Here is a 26829-nt window from a genome sequence, read left to right as displayed (position 1 = left end):
CCTTATTCACGAGGAGGCATTATGTTGCACAGGTTATAGGCCTAATATGTTGTATTTAATGCAAGGTTTGTAAAATGACTTGAATGAGACATATAGTTTAGAGTTAGCAAGACCCATAATAGGTGTGGCAGGTAGCTTGGCAGGTAGGAGCATTGGGCCAGTGATCGAAAGTTTGCAGGATCGAATCCCCGAGCTGACAATGGTACAAATCTGTCGTTCTGAACAAGGCAGTTAACCCACTGTTCCCCGGGCGCCGATGACGTTGATCTCGATTAGGCAGCTCTGATTCAGAGGTGTTGGGTTAAATCCCTAATAAAATAATAACACACCAAGGACTGTCTCAAATGACCTTGGTGACTCATAATGTTCTTGGCTGTTCTTGTCGTAGTGTAAAGAGAGTTGGTGCGCTATGGCGCAAATCAGAATTGAAATGAGGGGATGTGCAGTCTACAATGTGCACAACAGGCCTGCTAACTACAGCAGACGCAGCGCGGTCCTGTGATTGACGTGTCTCCGTCTTGTAGTGGGAGGGACTTAAACACAGTATCTGCAGTTGGAGAAATAAGGAAGTGAGTGAACAGGCTGGGGTATTGTCTAGATGGCCTACAGCTTTTGTCAAATAGACTTCAAAGGTATATTTTATTTTAGCTAACCATAGGTTTAGCTTTTCCTAACTTTAACCTGATCATCCTAACCTGGTACATTAATTCTCCTAACCTGCTGCGTAAATTCTAAACCTACTACGAAAAGTAAATTTGAACAAAAGCTGTATCCATTCTAGCCACTACTACGTGCTGGGCTAGGGTCGCGGAATGATACATAGTCCCCATTCTAACCACGGCGAGTATACACGTCTATCCCGCTAGTGGAAACTCCATCTAAAGAACCCGCGCACTCCTAGTCTGCTTCATAGATAATCAGCCTAGATCCATCAAACATGGTATGTATTTTGATTCCTTTCTAGATCATTTGTCAATGCATTCAACGCCACGATATAACGGGAAATGAATGAGGCTATTGGTAAAGATTTGAGGAAATCCTCTATTTTGCCACTCATAGATTTACAGAATTTTATTTTACCGGGATTTAAATTAAGACCATCAAAAGGCGTGCTATTTTGCAGATATTATGTCGTTGCATGGGATATTTAATTTAGCCTCGAGAGGGTGAGTTGATTAGATTTGGACGGACGTTTTCCGTGGAGCGGGGATTCCGCGATAACTGCGCAATTCTTACGGCATATTAGCTGGCTCGATGGCAATATCGGGGCATGTAGCCAATGAGAGATACTTAATTGCATGTAGCTAACATGTCCCATGTTGCTGCACAGTGCAGATTGAATGAATTATTCGATTAGATTAATAGCATCGGGATAACTAGCAAGGTAAACTAGATGATTACAGCATAGATATGTAGCTAAAAGTTATTACATTTCAGAGTCTCTGTGTGTAGGCTGGAATGGAGTAGCGCGCTACGAATATGGGGGGTGCTGCTGATGTCATGTGTCTATGATTGATAACCCGTTTTATTATCTGGCGATCGAGTTACATATATCAACTCCTGTATGATATTGATTAAGATTAATCTAATTTTGAGGCAAATTAATCAATTCAGTAGTTCGATAGGTCTATTAGCTGCTTTTGTCGATGTTGCATCATCGTATCTTGCTGCCTAGAGACGATAATGATAATTGCAACAATCTATCTTTCGCCTCTGATCCGTAACATAAATCCCAACATCTACCTCAAATGAAGGGGATCAGACAAATTGCAACATTGTATATAGTTTGGCCCGCTGGCGTTCTGCAGTACAGTAGTTATAATGTTTAGGGTGCTTCTTCACGCTCCGTTTATGTCAATGTAATAATGCCGACTGATTTGGTTGTCTTTTGCAAATTCTCAATGCAAATGCTATGATGCTTCTCGTTTCATCGAGTTGCCAAAGTTCTTTGGCAGTCACATAGGCAGCCCACTGTACAGTAACCTAGGCAAGAACATCAACAGCTGTTCAGTCTTGGGTCTGTTTGGTATGAATAAATTAATTTAAACTCAGAAAACAGTATTTGTTTGATGTCTTCCTTATCAAATCCGTTTGCAGTTACAACATTGTTTTATGGGAATTATTATCAGATTAAATCAGCAATGCATTTCAAACTTCACTGTATAACTGTCAAACAGTCCACAATGTTGGAATCGAGCTCATTAAATTCCATATAAAAGCCTCTCTCAGCCAAATGTCAGTCCTGATGTAGAAGCGATGCAGCCAGGGTGTGTTGAAGCAGGGAAAAGGCCTCTCCCAGTCAGTATATTGATTCCCTGCCCTATGGATCGTTCACAGCTCTGGGGAAGTCAAGACATATAAACTACATTTTTCTCTGTGTGAACAAATATCCCATATATGGTATTGCACGGCATGCCGAAGGTTTCATGTTGCATACCACGGTAATAATTGGAGTATATAAATGGAGCTTTTGAAAAGTTGAATCTGTGTGTGAACCTCTGTGTAGGCCTACCGTACACTACAACACAATACAGCTATTGAAGTGCAAACAGTGTGTCTCAATTGAGACGGATGTGTCATGTAAGTAGTCTGAGTGTAAACGGGCCTATCCTAGTCCTGTGTCATGTAAGTAGTCTGAGTGTAAACGGGCCTATCCTAGTCCTGTGTCATGTCAGTAGTCTGAGTGTAAACGGGCCTATCCTATTCCTGTGTCATGTAAATAATCTGAGTGTAAACAGGCCTATCCTAGTCCTGTGTCATGTAAGTTATCTGAGTGTAAACGGGCCTATCCTAGTCCTGTGTCATGTAAGTAGTCTGAGTGTAAACGGGCCTATCCTAGTCCTGTGTCATGTAAGTCATCTGAGTGTAAACGGGCCTATCCTAGTCCTGTGTCATGTAAGTAGTCTGTGTAAACGGGCCTATCCTAGTCCTGTGTCATGTAAGTCATCTGAGTGTAAACGGGCCTATCCTAGTCCTGTGTCATGTAAGTAGTCTGAGTGTAAACGGGCCTATCCTAGTCCTGTGTCATGTAAGTTATCTGAGTGTAAACGGGCCTATCCTAGTCCTGTGTCATGTAAGTAGTCTGAGTGTAAACGGGCCTATCCTATTCCTGTGTCATGATAGTAGTCTGAGTGTAAACGGGCCTATCCTAGTCCTGTGTCATGTAAGTTATCTGAGTGTAAACGGGCCTATCCTAGTCCTGTGTCATGTAAGTAGTCTGAGTGTAAACGGGCCTATCCTAGTCCTGTGTCATGTAAGTCATCTGAGTGTAAACGGGCCTATCCTAGTCCTGTGTCATGTAAGTCATCTGAGTGTAAACGGGCCTATCCTAGTCCTGTGTCATGTAAGTAATCTGAGTGTAAACGGGCCTATCCAAGTCCTGTGTCATGTAAGTCATCTGAGTGTAAACGGGCCTATCCTAGTCCTGTGTCATGTAAGTAGTCTGAGTGTAAACGGGCCTATCCTAGTCCTGTGTCATGTAAGTCATCTGAGTGTAAACGGGCCTATCCTATTCCTGTTCCCGCCTTGTTTGCTGGTGCACGTGGAGTAACTTAGAGGACATGTGATCCAGTGCATTGAATCATTTATTTGCTTGGCAAATGGTCCCATCCAGGCATGGACGGGTCCGTCTGTAAACTGCTATCAGGATTGTGTTCGTTCATTAGGCACCTGACTGACTGAAACAGGGAGGGACTACAGGGAGGGGACTCCAATAATAATGTTATTTTTCATTTTTCCGTTGCAAAAAGTTTTCCCTTGTGTGCCCAAATGAACACGACCCAGTTGTAGACTGAACTCAAACCACCACTCAGGTCAATATGGCCTGGTCCTATCCTGCAGACAGCAGTTAGTTCGCTGCTGGTGTTGCTAGTTGGTGACCAGCTGGACTAAAACAAAAGACACGTACAGCACATTATAAGCTGAAAAGCCTCCCGGTTCAAAAGTGCGTGTTTGGGTGTGTAGTGTTTCCCCGGGGACTAAGGGTTTCCTTTGTTATGAGTCATATTGATAAGCTATAGGGGAAGCAGGTCCTTTGAAAGAGGCCTGTTGGTTTGCATAGTCCATATATTGTGTGGTGCCTCCGCTGACACTACCTACACTCCTGTAGCCTACTGCTGTAAAACTGTAGCCTACTACACAAACTGTGTGTCAGCCTGTTGAGTCCTGTCTCTAGTCCCAAACTGAGGTTGACACAACACCCTCATGTCCATAGGACACGGTGAATCAGAGGGAGTGTGTGTGTCTGTGGTCGTTGGGGTTGTTCTGTGTTGTGTAAATTCACCAGTACTTTGCTGCCTACCAACAGATTGCACATCCACCCAGCCCCTGTTGCCTTCCTGCTAGACTGGCCAGAAGAGCGAGGGAGGGAGGGAGCCCCAGAGAGGAAAGGCCTGTAGTAGGAGTGTGGGCATGGTTCCAGGCAGACCTAGCCATGCCAAGGGAAAGGAAAGGGAAGGCCTGGTCGCGCAGCAGCACTGTGAGGCCCAGTCATGGAAAGGCAAGGCAAGGGAAGGGATGGGCGGGTGTAGGCCTGGCTGCGCAGCAGCACGGTGAGGCCTAACTGTCTGAGAAACAGCCACAGGATCTCTGCCACTGAACCCACCCAACGCCCAGCCTTTCAGAGGGAAGAACAGTTAGAGAGAGAGACACAACATTTCACAAACCTCACAGATGGAGAGAACGAGGGAGACCGGAAGAATGAGGAAAGGAAAGCAAAGGCTGTTGTCCTCCATTTTATTGAATCACGTCAGCTCATGTATGGACCTGGGCCAGTGATGCAGCATCAGAGCCATGTAGAGACTGTTTTGCTATCAGCCGAAGTTAAAGAGCATCTCCAAAATAATGTAAGTTGAGGTCTAGGACTTCAGATGAATCCCCTTCTCCATTGCTCTGTGTGATTTATCAGAACCAACAGACCTTATCACAAGGAAGGGAAACCTCACCCCACACACACAGTATGCCTACGCTACAAGGAGTGGTGGTCGTGTCATGGTGTCACATGACCATTCATGTTGTGGACTGAGGCAGGTCTACAGTGCCTTGCGAAAGTATTCGGCCCCCTTGAACTTTGCGACCTTTTGCCACATTTCAGGCTTCAAACATAAAGATATAAAACTGTATTTTTTTGTGAAGAATCAACAACAAGTGGGACACAATCATGAAGTGGAACGACATTTATTGGATATTTCAAACTTTTTTAACAAATCAAAAACTGAAAAATTGGGCGTGCAAAATTATTCAGCCCCTTTACTTTCAGTGCAGCAAACTCTCTCCAGAAGTGCAGTGAGGATCTCTGAATGATCCAATGTTGACCTAAATGACTAATGATGATAAATACAATCCACCTGTGTGTAATCAAGTCTCTGTATAAATGCACCTGCACTGTGATAGTCTCAGAGGTCCGTTAAAAGCGCAGAGAGCTTAATGAAGAACAAGGAACACACCAGGCAGGTCCGAGATACTGTTGTGAAGAAGTTTAAAGCCGGATTTGGATACAAAAAGATTTCCCAAGCTTTAAACATCCCAAGGAGCACTGTGCAAGCGATAATATTGAAATGGAAGGAGTATCAGACCACTGCAAATCTACCAAGACCTGGCCGTCCCTCTAAACTTTCAGCTCATACAAGGAGAAGACTGATCAGAGATGCAGCCAAGAGGCCCATGATCACTCTGGATGAACTGCAGAGATCTACAGCTGAGGTGGGAGACTCTGTCCATAGGACAACAATCAGTCGTATATTGCACAAATCTGGCCTTTATGGAAGAGTGGCAAGAAGAAAGCCATTTCTTAAAGATATCCATAAAAAGTGTCGTTTAAAGTTTGCCACAAGCCACCTGGGAGACACACCAAACATGTGGAAGAAGGTGCTCTGGTCAGATGAAACCAAAATTTAACTTTTTGGCAACAATGCAAAATGTTATGTTTGGCGTAAAAGCAACACAGCTCATCACCCTGAACACACCATCTCCACTGTCAAACATGGTGGTGGCAGCATCATGGTTTGGGCCTGCTTTTCTTCAGCAGGGACAGGGAAGATGGTTAAAATTGATGGGAAGATGGATGGAGCCAAATACAGGACCATTCCCAAAGAACCTGATGGAGTCTGCAAAAGACCTGAGACTGGGACGGAGATTTGTCTTCCAACAAGACAATGATCCAAAACATAAAGCAAAATCTACAATGGAATGGTTCAAAAATAAACATATCCAGGTGTTAGAATGGCCAAGTCAAAGTCCAGACCTGAATCCAATCGAGAATCTGTGGAAAGAACTGAAAACTGCTGTTCACAAATGCTCTCCATCCAACCTCACTGAGCTCGAGCTGTTTTGCAAGGAGGAATGGGAAAAAATTTCAGTCTCTCGATGTGCAAAACTGATAGAGACATACCCCAAGCGACTTACAGCTGTAATCGCAGCAAAAGGTGGCGCTACAAAGTATTAACTTTAAGGGGGCTGAATAATTTTGCACGCCCAATTTTTCAGTTTTTGATTTGTTAAAAAAGTTTGAAATATCCAATAAATGTCGTTCCACTTCATGATTGTTGTTGATTCTTCACAAAAAAATACAGTTTTATATCTTTGTTTGAAGCCTGAAATGTGGCAAAAGGTCGCAAAGTTCAAGGGGGCCGAATACTTTCGCAAGGCACTGTATGTTTAGTGTTCTCAAACCCCAGATATTGAATACACACAGATCTATCTATAAAGCCTAGACACATGCTGTACTGTAGGATATTTATTCTACTTTGTGACAGAACTGGTTGCTATTCTGTGTGACTCATTTCACAGGAAACCTGGTGATGGAAACTATTGGCATACAGGGAAATGTCACGTAGAGGGTGTGGGTGTGTGTGTGTGTGTGTGTGTGTGTGTTCTGTTTTTCCCACTACCAGCACCAGGCACTCTGTTACATCAGTGATTTGTTTGCCATAATCATAAGCATGTTTTCCCAATCTGTGGGGGGGGGCACCTGTGGGATTAACCATTCACACACACACACACACACCTCACACACCAACTGGCTTTAGGTGCTTTCGTAAGACCTACGCTGCTGCTGCTGCCACTGTGTGAATGTTTGTTTGAAAGCTGTAGCCCTGTGTGTCTAAACTCTAAAGACGTCATTCATCTGTGGGTCACTACTAAAAAGGAGTGCTGCCAAGTCACTTACACACACACACACCTCTGACTCCGCTGTTAAATAGCACTAACAGAGAACATACAGGGAGGTAGTCATGCAGACCAAGCCAACTGAATACACCCCTACAGCCATTGTTTTTTCATGTTACAGCAGGCCAGGGCCAGAAATCATTTAGAAATCATGAAATAGGACAAAACACATTTTAAACAGGGTCGGTTCTATCTGGGTAATGTTCCGATGGGAGAAAATGCTATGTACTACCTGAGCTTGGTCAATAAGAACACTCTTTCTGTTTCAAAAACATGTTTTTGTGTCCACTGACTGAACACATCGCAGGCTAGTCTAGCCTCTGTCTGGGCCAAGGTTGCCTCTGTCTGGGCCAAGGTGGGGGATATTCTGGTTCCCCATCCAAGTCACTGGTCTGTAGAGGTCCCTGGTCTGAGCCTTGAACAGTGTCCTCACCGTGGGGAAGGTGACAGCCAGGAGAACATGGTTAAGTGGTTTGGTATTGAGTGATTGAGTGATGTTGGTTCCCTCTCCCTCTTTTTTTCCTCAGGCCGATCAGCTAACAGAGGAACAGATTGCAGGTAGGAACAACTGAGTAATCACTCCAGCATGCTTTTAACACGGCTGACTCATTTAATGAACAGCACACACACACACATACAGGGAAAACACACACACACACACATATACACACACACACAGATATACACGTCCATACACACACACGCACACACACTCTCACAGATATACACGTCCATACACACACATATATACACGTCCACACACACACAGACATACAGGGAAAATACACGTCCACACACATATCATATACACGTCCACACACACACATCCATATATACACGTCCACACACACACATCCATATATACACGTCCACACACACACATCCATATATACACTTCCACACACACATACACATCCACACACATATACATATACATATATACAGTGAGCTCCAAAAGTATTGGGACAGCGACCCATGTGTTGTTGTTTTGTCTCTGTACTCCAGCACTTTGGATTGGAAATGATATCATGACTACGAGGTTAAAGTGCAGACTGTCAGCCTTAATTTGTGGGTATTTTCATACATATCGAGTGAACCATTTAGAAACTACAGCACTTTTTCTACATAGTCGCCCCCCCCCCCCTCCATTTTAGGGGACCAAAATTATTGGGATTTATGTGTATTAAAGTAGAAAAGTTTACAATTTGGTCCCATATTCATATCACTCAATGACTACATCAAGCGTGTGACTCTAAAAACTGGTTGGACCCATTTTCTGTTTGTTTTGGTTGTGTTTCACATAATCTTGTGGCCAATAGAAATGAATGGTAATTAATGTATTGTCATTTTTATTGTAAATAGCAATAGAATATGTTTCGAAACACTTCTACATTAATGTGGATGCTACCATGGTTACAGATAATCCTGAATCAATATTGAATAATGATGCTTGAGAAAGTTAGACACACATATCATTCACTCAAGACATGCTAACCTCGCACCATTACCATAGCTGGGGAGGTTAGCATTTTTGGGAGTTCAAGGGGGCCGAATACTTTCGCAAGGCACTGTATGCCTCTAACGTATAGCTTAATGTAAAGTGATACCCATCCCACAACCAAAGCTTGAGCGACAGCCCAAGAAACACTTTCATTCTCCTCCCTCCCTTCTCACAGAGTTCAAAGAGGCGTTCTCCTTATTCGACAAGGATGGTGACGGCACCATCACGACCAAAGAGCTGGGCACCGTGATGAGGTCGCTGGGACAGAACCCCACAGAGGCGGAGCTGCAGGACATGATCAATGAGGTCGATGCTGACGGTGAGTGTAGAAGTAAACAGACTCTATGTCAAAAAGGCAGGAAACAGGAAGCTTATAGACAAACCCGATTGGTGGAAAGTGGCCAGAGGAAGCTGGGGTAGTCATGGACACTTTCGTGTGTCATCAGAAGAAGATGCATTTAGATCCAGCAACTGAATTTATCTGGTTATCTCCTCTGGATGCTGAAGTACATTATGACAACCTAACTGTTACCTGCCTTACGGGCTGCTGGAGTGTACCAGCTCGCTGTCACAGTGTCAGCTTTACCAAAGAGTCAGGCCTGTCACCATGGTAAGTGACAGCTCTTCAAGAAGCCTGTCCCAACCCATAAACTTATCAACCCAACTCCCTCCTTCCTAGATAGTTCTGGCTGAGTCAACAGCGACTCATGAATGGCACCCTATTCCTTTTCTAGTGCACTACTTTTGACCAGGTCCTATAGGGGGATGCCATTTGGGACGCACTTTGAGTGATTGAGAATGAGGATGATCGTGGTGGATGTCAGTCGGCAGCGTCTTTGACTCTTAATGATGTTGGAAATGGAACCTGACAGCGTCTAGGTGACTGGTCAGGCCTACCAAACTGAGGTGATGTCATCTAGGTGGCTGGTCAGACCTACCAAACTGAGGTGATGTCCTGTCAGTCATCTAGGTGGCTGGTCAGACCTACCAAACTGAGGTGATGTCCTGTCAGTCGTCTAGGTGGCTGGTCAGACCTACTAAACTGAGGTGATGTCCTGTCAGTCATCTAGGTGACTGGTCAGACCTACCAAACTGAGATGATGTCCTGTCAGTCATCTAGGTGGCTGGTCAGACCTACCAAACTGAGGTGATGTCATCTAGGTGGCTGGTCAGACCTACTAAACTGAGGTGATGTCCTGTCAGTCATCTAGGTGGCTGGTCAGACCTACCAAACTGAGGTGATGTCCTGTCAGTCATCTAGGTGGCTGGTCAGACCTACCAAACTGAGGTGATGTCCTGTCAGTCATCTAGGTGGCTGGTCAGACCTACCAAACTGACATGATGTCCTGTCAGTCATCTAGGTGGCTGGTCAGACCTACCAAACTGAGATGATGTCCTGTCAGTCATCTAGGTGACTGGTCAGACCTACCAAACTGAGATGATGTCCTGTCAGTCATCTAGGTGGCTGGTCAGACCTACCAAACTGAGGTGATGTCATCTAGGTGGCTGGTCAGACCTACTAAACTGAGGTGATGTCCTGTCAGTCATCTAGGTGGCTGGTCAGACCTACCAAACTGAGGTGATGTCCTGTCAGTCATCTAGGTGGCTGGTCAGACCTACCAAACTGAGATGATGTCCTGTCAGTCATCTAGGTGGCTGGTCAGACCTACCAAACTGAGGTGATGTCATCTAGGTGGCTGGTCAGACCTACCAAACTGAGGTGATGTCCTGTCAGTCATCTAGGTGGCTGGTCAGACCTACCAAACTGAGGTGATGTCCTGTCAGTCATCTAGGTGGCTGGTCAGACCTACCAAACTGAGGTGATGTCCTGACAGCGTCTAGGTGACTGGTCAGACCTACCAAACTGAGGTGATGCCCTCTCAGTCATCTAGGTGGCTGGTCAGACCTACTAAACTGAGGTGATGTCCTGTCAGTCATCTAGGTGGCTGGTCAGACCTACCAAACTGAGGTGATGTCCTGTCAGTCATCTAGGTGGCTGGTCAGACCTACTAAACTGAGGTGATGTCCTGTCAGTCATCTAGGTGGCTGGTCAGACCTACTAAACTGAGGTGATGTCCTGTCAGTCATCTAGGTGGCTGGTCAGACCTACCAAACTGAGGCGATGTCCTGTTAGCTTCTAGGGTTTTGGTAAATGGGGCCTTGTCGATCGGACTGCCATATTGATCGATCTCACCGTGGCTTGGCTCGCAGTATATATCCAAAGTTCTCCCTTCTCTCTCTGTTCTCTCTCTCTGTTCTCAACAGCAGGGCCACCGATTATCCCTCTCCTCTTTGTACATTCAGTTGTGATGTGAGTAGTGATGTCAACAGCAGGGCTATAGATTCTTTACTAAACAAGCAGAGTGCATGACAAAGGAAGTAGACAATGAGGTTAGCTTTACCCCAGAGAGCTGTGCTGTAGGTCTCTGAGAGGCTTTACCCCAGAGAGCTGTGCTGTTGGTCTCTGAGAGGCTTTACCCCAGAGAGCTGTGCTGTTGGTCTCTGAGAGGCTTTACCCCAGAGAGCTGTGCTGTAGGTCTCTGAGAGGAGAGAGGCTTTACCCCAGAGAGCTGTGATATCACCTCTGAGAGGAGAGAGGCTTTACCCCAGAGAGCTGTGATATCACCTCTGAGAGGAGAGAGGCTTTACCCCAGTGAGCTGTGATATCACCTCTGAGAGGAGAGAGGCTTTACCCCAGTGAGCTGTGATATCACCTCTGAGAGGAGAGAGGCTTTACCCCAGTGAGCTGTGATATCACCTCTGAGAGGAGAGAGGCTTTACCCCAGTGAGCTATGATATCACCTCTGAGAGGAGAGAGGCTTTACCCCAGAGAGCTGTGATATCACCTCTGAGAGGAGAGAGGCTTTACCCCAGTGAGCTGTGATATCACCTCTGAGAGGAGAGAGGCTTTACCCCAGTGAGCTGTGATATCACCTCTGAGAGGAGAGAGCCTTTACCCCAGAGAGCTGTGATATCACCTCTGAGAGGAGAGAGGCTTTACCCCAGTGAGCTGTGATATCACCTCTGAGAGGAGAGAGCCTTTACCCCAGTGAGCTATGATATCACCTCTGAGAGGAGAGAGCCTTTACCCCAGTGAGCTATGATATCACCTCTGAGAGGAGAGAGGCTTTACCCCAGAGAGCTGTGATATCACCTCTGAGAGGAGAGAGGCTTTACCCCAGTGAGCTATGATATCACCTCTGAGAGGAGAGAGGCTTTACCCCAGTGAGCTGTGATATCACCTCTGAGAGGAGAGAGGCTTTACCCCAGTGAGCTGTGATATCACCTCTGAGAGGAGAGAGGCTTTACCCCAGAGAGCTGTGATATCACCTCTGAGAGGAGAGAGGCTTTACCCCAGAGAGCTGTGATATCACCTCTGAGAGGAGAGAGGCTTTACCCCAGAGAGCTGTGATATCACCTCTGAGAGGAGAGAGGCTTTACCCCAGAGAGCTGTGATATCACCTCTGAGAGGAGAGAGGCTTTACCCCAGAGAGCTGTGATATCACCTCTGAGAGGAGAGAGGCTTTACCCCAGTGAGCTATGATATCACCTCTGAGAGGAGAGAGCCTTTACCCCAGAGAGCTGTGATTTCACCTCTGAGAGGAGAGAGGCTTTACCCCAGAGAGCTGTGATATCACCTCTGAGAGGAGAGAGGCTTTACCCCAGAGAGCTGTGATATCACCTCTGAGAGGAGAGAGGCTTTACCCCAGTGAGCTGTGCTGTAGGTCTCTGAGAGGAGAGAGGCTTTACCCCAGTGAGCCGTGCTGTAGGTCTCTGAGAGGCTTTACCCCAGAGAGCTGTGATATCACCTCTGAGAGGAGAGAGGCTTTACCCCAGAGAGCTGTGATATCACCTCTGAGAGGAGAGAGGCTTTACCCCAGAGAGCTGTGATATCACCTCTGAGAGGAGAGAGGCTTTACCCCAGAGAGCTGTGATATCACCTCTGAGAGGAGAGAGGCTTTACCCCAGTGAGCTGTGATATCACCTCTGAGAGAAGAGAGGCTTTACCCCAGAGAGCTGTGATATCACCTCTGAGAGGAGAGAGGCTTTACCCCAGTGAGCTGTGATATCACCTCTGAGAGGAGAGAGGCTTTACCCCAGAGAGCTGTGATATCACCTCTGAGAGGAGAGAGGCTTTACCCCAGAGAGCCGTGCTGTAGGTCTCTGAGAGGCTTTACCCCAGAGAGCTGTGATATCACCTCTGAGAGGAGAGAGGCTTTACCCCAGAGAGCTGTGATATCACCTCTGAGAGGAGAGAGGCTTTACCCCAGAGAGCTGTGCTGTAGGTCTCTGAGAGGAGAGAGGCTTTACCCCAGAGAGCCGTGCTGTAGGTCTCTGAGAGGAGAGAGGCTTTACCCCAGAGAGCTGTGATATCACCTCTGAGAGGAGAGAGGCTTTACCCCAGTGAGCTGTGATATCACCTCTGAGAGGAGAGAGGCTTTACCCCAGTGAGCTATGATATCACCTCTGAGAGGAGAGAGGCTTTACCCCAGTGAGCTGTGATATCACCTCTGAGAGGAGAGAGGCTTTACCCCAGTGAGCTGTGATATCACCTCTGAGAGGAGAGAGCCTTTACCCCAGAGAGCTGTGATATCACCTCTGAGAGGAGAGAGGCTTTACCCCAGTGAGCTGTGATATCACCTCTGAGAGGAGAGAGGCTTTACCCCAGTGAGCTGTGATATCACCTCTGAGAGGAGAGAGGCTTTACCCCAGAGAGCTGTGATATCACCTCTGAGAGGAGAGAGGCTTTACCCCAGAGAGCTGTGATATCACCTCTGAGAGGAGAGAGGCTTTACCCCAGAGAGCTGTGATATCACCTCTGAGAGGAGAGAGGCTTTACCCCAGAGAGCTGTGCTGTAGGTCTCTGAGAGGAGAGAGGCTTTACCCCAGAGAGCCGTGCTGTAGGTCTCTGAGAGGAGAGAGGCTTTACCCCAGAGAGCTGTGATATCACCTCTGAGAGGAGAGAGGCTTTACCCCAGTGAGCTGTGATATCACCTCTGAGAGGAGAGAGGCTTTACCCCAGTGAGCTATGATATCACCTCTGAGAGGAGAGAGGCTTTACCCCAGTGAGCTGTGATATCACCTCTGAGAGGAGAGAGGCTTTACCCCAGTGAGCTGTGATATCACCTCTGAGAGGAGAGAGCCTTTACCCCAGAGAGCTGTGATATCACCTCTGAGAGGAGAGAGGCTTTACCCCAGTGAGCTGTGATATCACCTCTGAGAGGAGAGAGGCTTTACCCCAGTGAGCTGTGATATCACCTCTGAGAGGAGAGAGGCTTTACCCCAGTGAGCTGTGATATCACCTCTGAGAGGAGAGAGGCTTTACCCCAGTGAGCTGTGATATCACCTCTGAGAGGAGAGAGGCTTTACCCCAGAGAGCTGTGATATCACCTCTGAGAGGAGAGAGGCTTTACCCCAGAGAGCTGTGATATCACCTCTGAGAGGAGAGAGGCTTTACCCCAGTGAGCTATGATATCACCTCTGAGAGGAGAGAGGCTTTACCCCAGAGAGCTGTGATATCACCTCTGAGAGGAGAGAGGCTTTACCCCAGAGAGCTGTGATATCACCTCTGAGAGGAGAGAGCCTTTACCCCAGTGAGCTGTGATATCACCTCTGAGAGGAGAGAGGCTTTACCCCAGAGAGCTGTGCTGTAGGTCTCTGAGAGGAGAGAGGCTTTACCCCAGTGAGCTGTGATATCACCTCTGAGAGGAGAGAGGCTTTACCCCAGAGAGCTGTGCTGTAGGTCTCTGAGAGGAGAGAGCCTTTACCCCAGTGAGCTGTGATATCACCTCTGAGAGGAGAGAGGCTTTACCCCAGTGAGCTGTGATATCACCTCTGAGAGGAGAGAGGCTTTACCCCAGAGAGCTGTGCTGTAGGTCTCTGAGAGGAGAGAGCCTTTACCCCAGTGAGCTGTGATATCACCTCTGAGAGGAGAGAGGCTTTACCCCAGTGAGCTGTGATATCACCTCTGAGAGGAGAGAGGCTTTACCCCAGTGAGCTGTGATATCACCTCTGAGAGGAGAGAGGCTTTACCCCAGTGAGCTGTGATATCACCTCTGAGAGGAGAGAGGCTTTACCCCAGTGAGCTGTGATATCACCTCTGAGAGGAGAGAGGCTTTACCCCAGTGAGCTGTGATATCACCTCTGAGAGGAGAGAGGCTTTACCCCAGTGAGCTGTGATATCACCTCTGAGAGGAGAGAGGCTTTACCCCAGTGAGCTGTGATATCACCTCTGAGAGGAGAGAGGCTTTACCCCAGTGAGCTGTGATATCACCTCTGAGAGGAGAGAGGCTTTACCCCAGTGAGCTGTGATATCACCTCTGAGAGGAGAGCGGCTCTGAAGTAGTGTTTATGTTGCCCTATCATTTTTTTCTTCTTATCGTTCACTGTTATCCCCTCCCATGTGAAAAATAGTTGGACTTCATTCGTTTCAGCTGTTTTCGTAGAGGCCTTTCTGCCTTGTCTATGAAAAGCTATTCTATGGAATGAATGTCGTCACAGACAATAGAATGAGTCTGCTTCCTATAATTTGCGATAGCAGTGCCTCCTTACATAGGCTATATAATCACACCATCTCCCACTAGTTCCGTCTCTCCTCTTCTCTCCCTCGCTCCATCTTTCTCCCACCCACTCCATCTCCCCCTCTCGTACACCACAGGCAGAGTCATAGCCAAGAGTCAGTCAGCCAGCTCTCCATCTCCCCCTCTCGTACGCCACAGGCAGAGTCATAGCCAAGAGTCAGTCAGACAGCTCTCCATCTCCCCCTCTCTAACACCACAGGCAGAGTCATAGCCAAGAGTCAGTCAGCCAGCACTCCATCTCCCCCTCTTGTACGCCACAGGCAGAGTCATAGCCAAGAGTCAGTCAGACAGCTCTCCATCTCCCCCTCTCTAACACCACAGGCAGAGTCATAGCCAAGAGTCAGTCAGCCAGCTCTCCATCTCCCCCTCTCTAACACCACAGGCAGAGTCATAGCCAAGAGTCAGTCAGCCAGCACTCCATCTCCCCCTCTTGTACGCCACAGGCAGAGTCATAGCCAAGAGTCAGTCAGCCAGCTCTCCATCACTCCATCTCCCCCTCTCGTACACCACAGGCAGAGTCATAGCCAAGTCAGTCAGCCAGCTCTCCATCTCCCCCTCTCGTACGCCACAGGCAGAGTCATAGCCAAGAGTCAGTCAGCCAGCTCTCCATCACTCCATCTCCCCCCCTCGTACACCACAGGCAGAGTCATAGCCAAGAGTCAGTCAGCCAGCACTCCATCTCCCCCTCTCTAACACCACAGGCAGAGTCATAGCCAAGAGTCAGTCAGACAGCTCTCCATCTCCCCCTCTCTAACACCACAGGCAGAGTCATAGCCAAGAGTCAGTCAGCCAGCTCTCCATCTCCCCCTCTCGTACGCCACAGGCAGAGTCATAGCCAAGAGTCAGTCAGCCAGCTCTCCATCACTCCATCTCCCCCTCTCGTACACCACAGGCAGAGTCATAGCCAAGAGTCAGTCAGCCAGCACTCCATCTCCCCCTCTCGTACGCCACAGGCAGAGTCATAGCCAAGAGTCAGTCAGCCAGCTCTCCATCACTCCACACCTCCTCTTCCTGGGGGGATTTTCCTGCCTTGCTACCTAGTGTCTAAACACACACATGCACTCACACACCTAGTTGAGTGTGTTTCCCTGTCTGTGTCTATGTCTCTGAGTGTTAGTTAACAGGTCATTATCTAGATACATGGGCAACGATACTATACAGAAACTATACGTTTTGTTTGAAACGATTCGGTTTGATTAGAGAACAAATCGATTTGATGCTTCTCACATGTGTTGCATAAACACATTAATTTTCCATTCTAAATGAAAACCTGCTGCTGATGGAGCTCATGAGCTGGGGCCTCTCTGAGCTGGGGCCTCTCTGAGCTGGGGCCTCTCTGAGCTGGGGCCTCTCTGAGCTGGGGCCTCTGAGCTGGGGCCTCTGAGCTGGGGCCTCTCTGAGCTGGGGCCTCTCTGAGCTGGGGTCCTTTGAGCTTGGGCCTCTCTGAGCTGGGGTCCTTTGAGCTGTGGCCTCTGAGCTGGGGCCTCTCTGAGCTGGGGCCTCTCTGAGCTGGGGTCCTTTGAGCTGTGGCCTCTCTGAGCTGGGGCCTTTTTGAGCTGTGGCCTCTCTGAGCTGGGGCCTTTTTGAGTTGGGGCCTCTCTGAGCTGGGGCCTCTGAGCTGGGGCCTCTCTGAGCTGGGGCCTCTGAGCTGGGGCCTCTCTGAGCTGGGGCCTCTCTGAGCTGGGGCCTCTCTGAGCTGGGGCCTCTCTGAGCTTGGGCCTCTCTGAACTGGGGCCTCTCTGAGCTGGGGCCTCTCTGAGCTGGGGCCTCTCTGAGCTAGGGCCTCTCTGAACTGGGGTCTCTCTGAGCCTGTGTGTGTGTAAATTACAAATCAGCTATGACATAGCCAATGAATATATAGCACAATTTTGGATTTGTATTGCACTTTGCACCTTAACTGAATGTGGTAGTTCTATCTCCTCCAATCCAGGCAACGGTACCATTGACTTTCCAGAGTTCTTGACCATGATGGCCAGAAAAATGAAGGACACGGACAGTGAGGAGGAGATCCGTGAAGCCTTTAGGGTATTCGACAAGGTACGGTACTAAATGTATTCAGTGCCAATTTAACCATGTACATTTTTGGCAACCCCCCCCCCCCCCCCCCCCATCCTTGGAGAGTAGATACTATTATCATCATACTCAATTTTGCTTCGTTCTAAACTAGTAAACGGTCAACTTTCATAAGATGTACCTACCTACCTTTAATAAACACATCGTCAAACTCTTCCTGTTGTGGTGACGCTATATATATATCATTAACCGTCCAATGGGATTTAATTCTCCACTCATCATTACCCATTGGGGATTTGCCCCTCGGTTATATCCTGATTGCTCACCCAATGGGAATGCCTTTCCATCTATTCTCACCCAATGGGATTCCTTCTCTCCTGTGTCTCCAGGACGGAAACGGCTACATCAGTGCTGCAGAGCTCCGCCACGTCATGACAAACCTGGGGGAGAAGTTAACAGACGAGGAGGTAGACGAGATGATCAGAGAAGCAGACATTGATGGAGACGGACAGGTCAATTATGAAGGTAAGAGGACAAACCCTGTATGGTTAACCCAGCCACATGTAGCAGTGGTTATTAGATGGGAGACAGACGGACAGGTCAACTATGAAGGTAAGAGGGCAGAAGGGGAGAGTGGGGTAAGTTGAGCCACCCTTGTTTCTAGGAAACCATACACAAAGTTAATAATTTGACCAAATATTTAGGAACAGGTCATCATATAAATGGAGTCTGAGAAGGAAGAAACCACGGTAACACTTTAATTGACACCCAGTGTCATAACACGTTACGGTCATAACCATGTTATAATAGTTTTGTATATATAGTGTATGTGGACACCTCTTCAAATTAGTGTATTCGGCTAGTTTAGCCACACCTGTTGCTGACAGGTGTATAAAATCCAACAGGTCAGTTCGTCAAATTTCTGCCCTGCTAGAGCTGCCCGGTCAACTGTAAGTGCTGTTATTGTGAAGTGGAAATGTGTAGGAGCAACAACGGCTCAGCCGCAAAGTGGTAGGCCACACAAGCTCACAGAACAGGGCCGCCAAGTGTTGTAGTGTAAAAATCGTCTGTCCTCAGTTGCAACACTCACTACCGAATTCCAAACGGCCTCTGGAAGCAACGTCAGCAAGAACTATTTGTCAGGAGCTTCATGAAATGGGTTTCCATGGCCGAGCAGCCACACACAAGCCTAAGATCACCATGTGCAATTCCAAGCGTCGGCTGGAGTGGCGTAAAGCTCATCGCCATTGGACTGTGGAGACTTGGAAACGCGGTCTCTGGAGTGATGAATCGCGCTTCACCATCTGGCAATCCGACGGACAAATCTGGGTTTGGCGGATGCCAGGAGAACGCTATCTGCCCTAATGCATAGGGCTAACTGTAATGTTTGGTGGAGGACGAATAAGGGTCTGGGGCTGTTTTACATGGTTCGGGCTAGGCCCCTTAGTTCCAGTGAAGGGAAATCTTAACGATACAGCATACAATGACATTCCAACTTTATGGCAACAGTTTGGGGAAGGCCATTTCCTGTTTCAGCATGACAATCCCTTCATGCACAAACCATATAGAAATGGTTTGTCGAGATTAGTGTGGAAGGACTTTACTGGCCTGCACAGAGCCCTGACTGCGAGCCAGGCCCGATCGCCCGACCTCACTAATGTTCTTGTGGCTGAATGGAAGCAAGTCCCCACAACAATGTTCCAACATCTAGTGGAAAGCCTTCCCAGAAGAGTGGAGGCTGTTATAGCAGCAATGTTCCAACATCTAGTGGGAAGCCTCTCCAGATGAGTGAAGGCTGTTATAGCAGCAATGTTCCAACATCTAGTGGAAAGCCTTCCCAGAAGAGTGGAGGCTGTTATAGCAGCAAAGTGCCCATGATTTTGTAATGAGATGTTTGACGAGCAGGTGTCCACATACTTTCGGTCATGTATGTCACAACTGCTGATAACTTGTCACTGTCATGACCCTTATTTACACCGGTTGTGACCTATACTGCATTATGTTATGGCTGGTTATGACACTTACAGAACAGTTTTCAAAACTCACATTGTTTTTTTCAAATGAGTTTTTTTCCCTGCAAAGAAGTTTCCTTTCCTTTTTGAAAGTTTGTTTCTTAAATCCTTTGTGTCTGTCGTAATTAATTATTTACACTCATGTCTTTTTTTCCTTCATATTTTAATTAACTTGTAGAAAATACACTTTGACACTGTCAAGAAGCATTTTGACCATCCTGTGTCACTTTACTTAGACTAAGAAAATACACATTATGACCATCATAATTATTTAAGCCAGATAGAAGGGCATGTATGTGATAGGCCTATCAGTCATCAGTCAAAAAGAGGGTTTATTTTCCTGATCCTGAAATCTGCTCCTACATTCATCCCAGTCATCAGCAACAGAGCAATGGGGTAGGTGCATGTCTGACATCAATTGCAATGATAATTCAATATTGTACATTTTCAGGAAATGTTATATAACATAAACATACTGTTGACAAGTAGGCTATGATGGTGTAATGGAATGTTTTACCTTGTTTTGTGGGTTTTGACACTCATGTAGGTGTCATAACCAGCCATAGAATAACGCAATACATGTCACAACAGGTCTAACTATTTCATGACAGTGTTATGACCATATTATAACTGGTTATGTCAGCTGTTATCAGGTGTCATAAGGTTTAATGGCCGTGTCATAAGGTGTAATAGGCCGTGTCATAAGGTGTAATAGGCCGTGTCATAAGGTGTGTAATGGCCGTGTCATAAGGTGTGTTATGGCCGTGTCATAAGGTGTGTTATGGCCGCGTCATAAGGTGTGTTATGGCCGCGTCATAAGGTGTGTTATGGCCGCGTCATAAGGTGTGTTATGGCCGCGTCATAAGGTGTGTTATGGCCGCGTCATAAGGTGTGTTATGGCCACGTCATAAGGTGTGTTATGGCCGCGTCATAAGGTGTGTTATGGCCGTGTCATAAGGTGTGTTATGGCCGTGTCATAAGGTGTGTTATGGCCGTGTCATAAGGTGTGTTATGGCCGTGTCATAAGGTGTGTTATGGCCGTGTCATAAGGTGTAATAGGCCGTGTCATAAGGTGTGTAATAGGCCGTGTCATAAGGTGTGTTATGGCCGTGTCATAAGGTGTGTTATGGCCGTGTCATAAGGTGTGTTATGGCCGTGTCATAAGGTGTGTTATGGCCGTGTCATAAGGTGTGTTATGGCCGTGTCATAAGGTGTGTTATGGCCGTGTCATAAGGTGTGTTATGGCCGTGTCATAAGGTGTAATAGGCCGTGTCATAAGGTGTGTTATGGCCGTGTCATAAGGTGTGTTATGGCCGTGTCATAAGGTGTGTTATGGCCGCGTCATAAGGTGTGTTATGGCCGCGTCATAAGGTGTGTTATGGCCGCGTCATAAGGTGTGTTATGGCCGCGTCATAAGGTGTGTTATGGCCGCGTCATAAGGTGTGTTATGGCCGTGTCATAAGGTGTGTTATGGCCGTGTCATAAGGTGTAATGGTGAAGTGTTACCGAAACCACATTGAAAAAGTGGTGAGCAAGTTAGGTCTAAAAAACACATTTTCACCAAGTCAAATGAATTTGTGTTAGAGGTTTCATGATGCTTGTATCTAAACCAAAGTAGATAATTTAAAGATTGTTCTATACATCAGTTGGGGTCTCTATAAGCTTCAATATGAGCTCCTGAACCTAGCATGAACGTGTATCCTTGTAGCTGTGTGGGCAAAATGGTTCCTTGGGGTAAGTTTAGCAAGTTGAGCAAATTAAAGTGTTTTCTTTCCAGGCGTAATGCAAGGCATTCTCGCTGGGATATGAGGTAACGACAGGGCCTGTCCTATGTAAATAAAATAAAAATACATTATTCAAATTAAAGTGTTAGGTGTTGAAAGGTGATTTAAAAGGCAAAAGAGCGATTGTGATTGTGTTGCATTGTTTGGGAAATAAAGTTAGCCATGTTTTTTACAAGGTAGTGGTAAGATTTAATTCAGTACAGAAATGTGTAGGCGGCTTAACGTACCGTGTCCTGCAGCTCAACTTACCCCATACATTATTTTCCAAACTATGTTTACATCCATTCTGATCATTTCTAGGGATACACAACATCCTGAAGTAAATGTACAGTGGCTTCAGAAAATATTCATACATCTTGACTTATCCCACATTTTGTTGTGTTACAGCCTGAGTTCAAAATTGATTACATCTATGTTTTTCTATTCACACACCATACCCCCTAATGATTGAGTGAAATCATGTTTTTATAAATGTTAGCAAATGTAATTGAAAATTAAATACAGAAATATCAAATTTACATAATTATTAACACCCCTGAGTCAATACTACGTAGACACATTTTTGGAAGTCATTCTAAGAGCTTTCCACACCTGGCATGTGCAATATTTGCCCATTTAATATTTGCCCGTTTCCTTCCTTTCCGGCAACTGAGTTAGGAAGGACGCCTGTGTATTTGTAGTGACGGTGACACACCATCCAAAGTGTAATTAATAACTTCACCATGCTCAAAAGGATATTCAATGTCTGCTTATTATATTTACCCATCTACCAATAGGAGCCCTTCTTTCAGAGTCATTGGAAAACCTCCCCGGTCTTTGTGGTTGAATCTGTGTTTGAAATGCACTGCTCGACTGAGGGACTTAACAGATAATTGTATGTGGGGTACAACGATGAGATAGTCGTTCAAAAATCATGTTAAACATTTATTATTGCACATGGAGTGAGTCCATGCAACATGTGACTTTTTAAGCACATTTTTACTCCTAAACTTATTTAGACTTGCCATAACAAAGGGGTTGAATACTTATTGACTCAAGACATTTCAGCTTTTCATAATATTTGAAAAACATAATTCCACTTTGACATTATAAGGTAAGCAAAAATAATGATATCTCAATGTTAACATTCAAAATGTAGAATAAGCCCAAGGGTGATGAATACTTTCTGAAGGCGCTGTAGATATCTTTGTTAGAAAGAATACTATATTTTATCTTGTCTACACCTAACCAAGCCACATGTAGCAGTGGTTATTAGATGGGAGACAGACAGGTCAACTATGAAGGACAGTAGTTGAGCCAGACTAGCTATGTGTAGTGTTCATTAGGGCTCACAACAGAAAGTTTCAAATCGCTTTGCAATGGTTTACAAAACCATTTGGAAGACAAATCTCCGTCCCAGTCTCAGGTCTTTTGCAGAACCATTCTTCCAGAATGGTCCTGTATTTGGCTCCATCCATCTTCCCATCAATTTTAACCATCTTCCCTGTCCCTGCTGAAGAAAAGCAGGCCCAAACCATGATGCTGCCACCACCATGTTTGACAGTGGGGATGGTGTGTTCAGCTGTGTTGCTTTTACGCCAAACATAACGTTCAAAAAGTTCAATTTTGGTTTCATCTGACCAGAGCACCTTCTTCCACATGTTTGGTGTGTCTCCCAGGTGGCTTGTGGCAAACTTTAAACAACACTTGTTATGGATATCTTTAAGAAATGGCTTTCTTCTTGCCACTCTTCCATAAAGGCCAGATTTGTGCAATATACGAATGATTGTTGTCCTATGGACAGAGTCTCCCACCTCAGCTGTAGATCTCTGCAGTTCATCCAGAGTGATCATGGGCCTCTTGGCTGCATCTCTGATCAGTCTTCTCCTTGTATGAGCTGAAAGTTTAGAGGGACGGTCAGGTCTTGTTAGATTTGCAGTGGTCTGATACTCCTTCCATTTCAATATTATCGCTTGCACAGTGCTCCTTGGGATGTTTAAAGCTTGGGAAATCTTTTTGTATCCAAATCCGGCTTTAAACTTCTTCACAACAGTATCTCGGACCTGCCTGGTGTGTTCCTTGTTCTTCATGATGCTCTCTGCGCTTTTAACGGACCTCTGAGACTATCACAGTGCAGGTGCATTTATACGGAGACTTGATTACACACAGGTGGATTGTATTTATCATCATTAGTCATTTAGGTCAACATTGGATCATTCAGAGATCCTCACTGAACTTCTGGAGAGAGTTTGCTGCACTGAAAGTAAAGAGGCTGAATAATTTTGCACGCCCAATTTTTCAGTTTTTGATTTGTTAAAAAAGTTTGAAATATCCAATAAATGTCGTTCCACTTCATGATTGTGTCCCACTTGTTGTTGATTCTTCACAAAAAAATACAGTTTTATATCTTTATGTTTGAAGCCTGAAATGTGGCAAAAGGTCGCAAAGTTCAAGGGGGCCGAATACTTTCGCAAGGCACTGTAAGTCCAGGTAACCCTTCTCTGTTTCAGTCCATTTTAATCTAGAACCAGCTTCATGTAACGGTCAGTGCTAGCCCCGGAGCAGGCATGTAAACTCATATTTTACCACTGGCTGCCTCAACTTAAAAAATGGCCTGAGTCGCTCCCCTACTCGAGAAACCAACATTCGACCCCTCTGACGTCAAACTACTGACTGGTATCCTTCTTTTCTTTTCAAAATACTTGACCGTGCTGTCTCTGACCAACTCTCGCTATCTCTCTCAGAACGATCTTCTTACCTTAACCAGTCAGGCTTCAAGACGGGTCACTCAACTGAGACTGCTCTTCTCTGTGTCACGTAGGCTCTCCACTCTGCCAAAGCTGACTCTGTTTTCAACCTCATAGACATTCGACGCCGTGAACCATCAAATCCTCCTCTCTACTCTCTGAGCTGGGATTCTCAGGCTCTGCACGCTCCTGGATTGCATCCTACCCACTATTGGTGTCCCCCGGGGCTCGGTTCTAGGCCCTCTCCTCTTCTCTCTATTTACTAAGTCACTCGGCTCCGTCATATCCTCACATGATCTCCTATCATTGGTATGAGGATGACACTCAACTACTTTTCTCCTTCCCCCTTCTAACACTCAGGTGGCAACACGCATCTCTGCGTGCTTGGCAGATATCTCCGCTTGGATGTCGGCCCACCACCTCAAGCTCAATCTCGATAAGATGGAGTTGATCTTCCTCTCGGGGAAGGCCTGCCCCGCTCTAAGACCTCTCCGTCATGGTTGATAACTCCACGGTGTCCCCCTCCGAGTGTAAAGAACCTTGGTGTGACCCTGGACAACACCCTGTCGATTTCTGCAAACATCAAAGCAGTGACTGCAGGTTCATGCTATACAATATCGTACGACCCTACCTCACACAGGAAGTGGCACAGGTCCTAATCCAGGCACTTGTCAACTTGTCATCTCCCATCTGGAATACTGCAACTCGCTAATGGCTGGGCTCCCCGCTTGTGCCATCAAACCACTGCAACTCATCCAGAAGGCCGCAGCCTGCCTGGTGTTCAACCTTCCCAAATATTCCCATGTCATCCCACTCCTCCGCACACTCAACTGGCTTCCAGTTGAAGCTCTCATCCATTAAAAGAACAAGGTACTTGCCTACGGAGCAGCAAGAAGAACTGCCTCTCCCTAACTTCAGACTCGGGTTGGGGTGCTCAAATCCTACACCCCAACCCGAGCCACCTTTTGGTCTTCTCCCGCTCAGCCCAGTCCGAGCTCTCCTCTGTCTCCACAGCAGAGTCCCTGCCCATCTTCCGAAAGTACATGAAACCCTACCTCTTCAAAGAGTATCTTTAATAATCCCACAGCACCCCCTTCTCACCCCTTATTAGATAGAACCGTTCCCAGATGGAGATACCATGAGGCCATTTGAATGAATCATCGTCACCATGCTAGAAGGCAGCCTTTTACTCTTTTTCTTGTGCTCTCTCTCTCTCTTTCTGTCATTTTCTCTCTCTCCCTCTCCCCCCTCTCTCCCTCCCTCCCTCCCTCTCTCTCTCACTCCTATTCCCACAGAGCATTACACTGTTCACTAATATTCTAGAAGGAGCTGTTGACACAATAAACAGTCCATACATCTTGGCTTCCCTTCTTCTTTCCTCCCTCAATGTGCCATTAAACACCATACAGTATGTACTCTATAAGCGTTTGAAAGACTTCTTTATTTTGGTTGGACGTCGTTGTGTTGTATTCACAGTGCAGTGACTTTTTAATTAAATACGCTTAATGAGGTGAACATGGAAGCTGTTTGGAAATGGGACATTAATTAGAATGATGTGCGTTCTGTTCCTACACTGCTTGATATTAAATAAATAAATAAAAAGGAATAAAACAATTTAGCAGGTGACTGCCCTGCCTAGTCCTGGGCTAATGGGGCCCAATGAGCTACAGTACGTTCCTAATCTTTGTCTTTTCTCTCTCTCTCTCTCTCTGACACTCTAATTGTTTTATATTTTTGACATTTTGTCAGGAAATGCAGCTCCGTCTCAGGTTCTGCTGTTGTGCAGTGGTTGCACAGCCTTTCCTCTACAGGGAGCCAGGTTTTCCTGTGTCTACCCTTCTCAATGGCAAGGCTGTGCTCACTGAGCCTGTACTTTCTCAAGGTTTTTCTAAGGTCAAATAGTTAGACACGGTGTACTGTCGATTTAGGGCCAGATAGCACTGCATTTAGCTTTGACTTTCCCAATAAGCAATATAGTTTTGTTTTGACTGTGTTGTAATTTGGTTTATCCTGATTGATCTCTTTCTCTCTCTTCTACAGAGTTTGTACAGATGATGACTGCAAAGTGAACCTCGCCTGACTTTCCCTGTTCCCTCTTAGAGAGGAAAAAAAAATATCTGTTTTACTTACCTCTTGGGGAAAAAACTGTTTTCATTTATTCATGCTGTTTCTCTATAGAAAATAAACAAATGTTGAAATAAAATCTCTTTCCACACAGAGAGAGAAAAATATATAAAACGTATACAAAAAGTGTCTGCATGATATGGTTAGTGACCCTGTCCCCCAAAAATCTGTTCAGCATCAGTACTTTAAAAGATGCAAATACAAACCCGGTAATAACTACCTTCAAACCGAAGCAAGGCATTTGGATCCCATGGAACCTTGGAACCCCTTCCAGGTTCCATCTATCTGCTAGTGGTAATGTTTGGGCTGGCCGTCTCTCTTTCTCTCTCTCTCTTCTCGGTTTTCTGATCTTTATGCATGCAGCTTGTGACTGGAGCACTCCCTGCAGCCAATCAGAGCGTGCTGATTCCACAGGGGCATCGTTGGTCTGGTACAGTTTTTTTGTATTTGGAGAAGAATCCTAGTGATATGGTATATGAAAGGAAATATGGTTCTTATTCAAGCTGAAAGCTGAATGAAACTTACTTGTATGCTAGATTAAAATATATATTTTAAAAAATATATTACATTTTCAAAATGTTTGGCATGTTTGTTTTTGTTGTTATGTTATTTGGAGGTCCATGTTAGGTATGTGTGTACCTGTTCTGAATAGGAGGGATAGAAGGAGTCTTATGGTGGAGCTTTGTTTTTGTTTTTTCATCTTTCTGGCTCTAAGGGACATTCACCGGCCTTTTTCTTTACGTTTTCTCGACTCGGACAGGAGTGTGGCGAGGTTGTTGTGTTTATCTGCAGTATGCATTCTGTAGGTAGGAGTTTCAGCAGTCTTATCCACTGTTCATCTGAGTTCACTTTACATTCATTCCAAGTTGTAAATGCTAGTCTTCATTTTATTTTTTTTCCAAATAAAAAGACCATGGACCTTGA

General features: G+C 46.0%; 1 protein-coding gene across 2 annotated transcripts; it reads left to right on the top strand.

The window, feature by feature from the left end:
- Window positions 1-520: 520 nt before the first annotated feature.
- LOC110522561 (calmodulin-1) lies at window positions 521-26829 on the top strand. Of its 2 annotated transcripts, none has more exons than XM_036976192.2 (6): window positions 521-940; window positions 7692-7722; window positions 8841-8984; window positions 17177-17283; window positions 17649-17784; window positions 25822-26829. In XM_036976192.2, the coding sequence occupies exons 1-6, from the start codon at window positions 938-940 to the stop codon at window positions 25848-25850; spliced, it is 450 nt and encodes a 149-aa protein (XP_036832087.1). In that variant the 5' UTR covers window positions 521-937; the 3' UTR covers window positions 25851-26829. The 2 variants fall into 2 exon arrangements, 1 of the variants encoding a protein (XP_036832087.1); XR_016495478.1 differs by lacking the exon at window positions 25822-26829 and adding an exon at window positions 20253-21424 and having other exon boundaries at window positions 531-940; window positions 17649-19977.

Source organism: Oncorhynchus mykiss, chromosome 4 (genome assembly GCF_057628025.1).
Source record: "Oncorhynchus mykiss isolate SJ-2025 chromosome 4, ASM5762802v1, whole genome shotgun sequence".
Taxonomy (NCBI): Eukaryota; Metazoa; Chordata; class Actinopteri; order Salmoniformes; family Salmonidae; genus Oncorhynchus; species Oncorhynchus mykiss.
The sequence above is the reverse complement of the archived record's forward strand: the minus strand, read 5'-3'. Positions and strand labels throughout refer to the sequence as shown.

What these genes read in the sequence shown, in the direction of transcription:
- LOC110522561 (XM_036976192.2), top strand. An exon ending in AACAGAGGAACAGATTGCAG is followed by an intron (nt 7,723 to 8,840) that starts GTAGGAACAACT and finishes CCCTTCTCACAG; the next exon opens with AGTTCAAAGAGGCGTTCTCC. An exon ending in CCTTTAGGGTATTCGACAAG is followed by an intron (nt 17,284 to 17,648) that starts GTACGGTACTAA and finishes CTGTGTCTCCAG; the next exon opens with GACGGAAACGGCTACATCAG.